Consider the following 1,801-nt stretch of genomic DNA (forward strand, 5'->3'; position numbering starts at 1 on the left):
AGAACAGCTCATTCAGTATTTAAGCTGCCACTAAATATTCAAAACAACCCAGATGCAGTGTGCCACATAGAAAATCAATCGTCTATGGCCACAGTGTTGAAACACAGTAAAATTATCATCTGGGATGAATACACTATGGTACACAAACATTCGTTTGAGGCGTTGAACAGGACATTGAAAGATATAAAAAACAATGAAAAATTATTTGGCGGCACTCTGTTACTCTTTTCAGGTGATTTCAGACAAACGCTGATGAGATGAATGCTTGCTTGAAATCATCTCCACTGTGGCGTAATGTTGAAAAAGTTCAACTGAAAGTAAATATACGCGTCCAAATGCTTCAAGATCCATCAGCTGAAACAATCTCAAAACAATTGTTTGATATCGGTGATGGAAAAGTTACTAAGGATGAGACTGGATGCATAAAATTACCGGACGATTTCTGCACAATCATTGATTCACAAGATACTCTCATTAACCTAATATTTCCTGATGTATACACACAATACATTCATCATGAGGGGTTGGCAGAAAGGGCGATTTTAGCTGCAAAAAATGTAGCCGTCAATGAATTGAATCTGAAGATACAGCAGTTATTGCCAGGTAACTTGGTCACATATAAATCCGTTGATGCAGTTTGCGATCCCATTGAAGTTGCAAATTTTCCAACAGAGATTTTAAACTTATTGGATTTACCAGGCATACCACAGCATAATTTAGTACTCAAAGTTGGATCTCCGGTATTTTTGCTTCGTAATTTGAACCCACCATGGCTGTGCAACGGCACGTGATTAGTCGTTAAAAAATTTATGAACAACGTTATCGAAGTCATTATTTAAAATGACAAATTCCGGGGTGAAAGCATATTACTTCCACGAATCCCTATTATACCCACAGATGTGCCAATTCAATTTAAACGCATTCAGTTTCCCATTGGATTGGCATTTGCAATGACTATTAATAAATCTCAAGGCCAAACAATGTCTGTTTGTGTCTCAGATTTGAGCACGCCACGTTTTTCACGCGGACAATTAGACCTGGCATGCTCTCGAGTGGGTAAACCATCCAGTTTATTTGTGTTAGCTAAAGATGGAATGACAAACAATATTATACACTCCATTGTACTAAGAGATTAATATTGTTGACCAATATTTTCAGAATTCGTTGTATATGTAATTTATAAAAAAAAGTTATAATAAATTAAAAAAACTATTATTTGGTGTGTTGTTATTTTCACACTCCGTCATCGTTCACAGCGCTCCATGCCTCTTCCACTCATATACCACATACGCACACACTTACAATAAATAAGNATATAATGCTCGAATATCCATAAAGACCTTTTCTTCTTTTCTTAAGAAAAAATTCTATTTACGGTAGGATAAGGTGTAAGGTAATACGTTCAAACTTTCTAAAATTTTAAGACTGACCATTAATTTATATTACGTAAATATATCTATATTTTCTACAGAATATCTATAAAATTTTGCTTCAGTATTTTTTTTTTATTTATTTACTCTCCCAACGATTTCTTCTTTTCCTTTGAATAGTTGTTGTCAAAATTGACAGAACTTTCACAAAATTCGATTTGTCCACTTTAAAAATAACATTTCAGTTTGGACCTTTATTTCTTTCTCTGCATCTCAACTTAAAGTAGAAAACTCAATTCGATTCTGAGTGAAAACTTATTCATATCAAATCGATCATCTCAAGTTTGAAAAAAAATTCACAGTAAACAGATGTTTGGAAAAATATTTTGGCCGAGTATACAAAATAAATTCATTCTTCATATCCGGGTATT

At 33.9% G+C, this 1,801-nt stretch overlaps 1 protein-coding gene across 1 annotated transcript; it reads left to right on the forward strand.

The window, feature by feature from the left end:
- Window positions 1–257: 257 nt before the first annotated feature.
- LOC139426547 (uncharacterized) lies at window positions 258–791 on the forward strand. The gene has a single exon (XM_071185806.1). The coding sequence runs from the start codon at window positions 258–260 to the stop codon at window positions 789–791; it is 534 nt and encodes a 177-aa protein (XP_071041907.1).
- The last annotated feature ends 1,010 nt before the right edge of the window (window positions 792–1,801 follow it).

Source organism: Parasteatoda tepidariorum, chromosome 9 (genome assembly GCF_043381705.1).
Source record: "Parasteatoda tepidariorum isolate YZ-2023 chromosome 9, CAS_Ptep_4.0, whole genome shotgun sequence".
Lineage (NCBI taxonomy): Eukaryota > Metazoa > Arthropoda > Arachnida > Araneae > Theridiidae > Parasteatoda > Parasteatoda tepidariorum.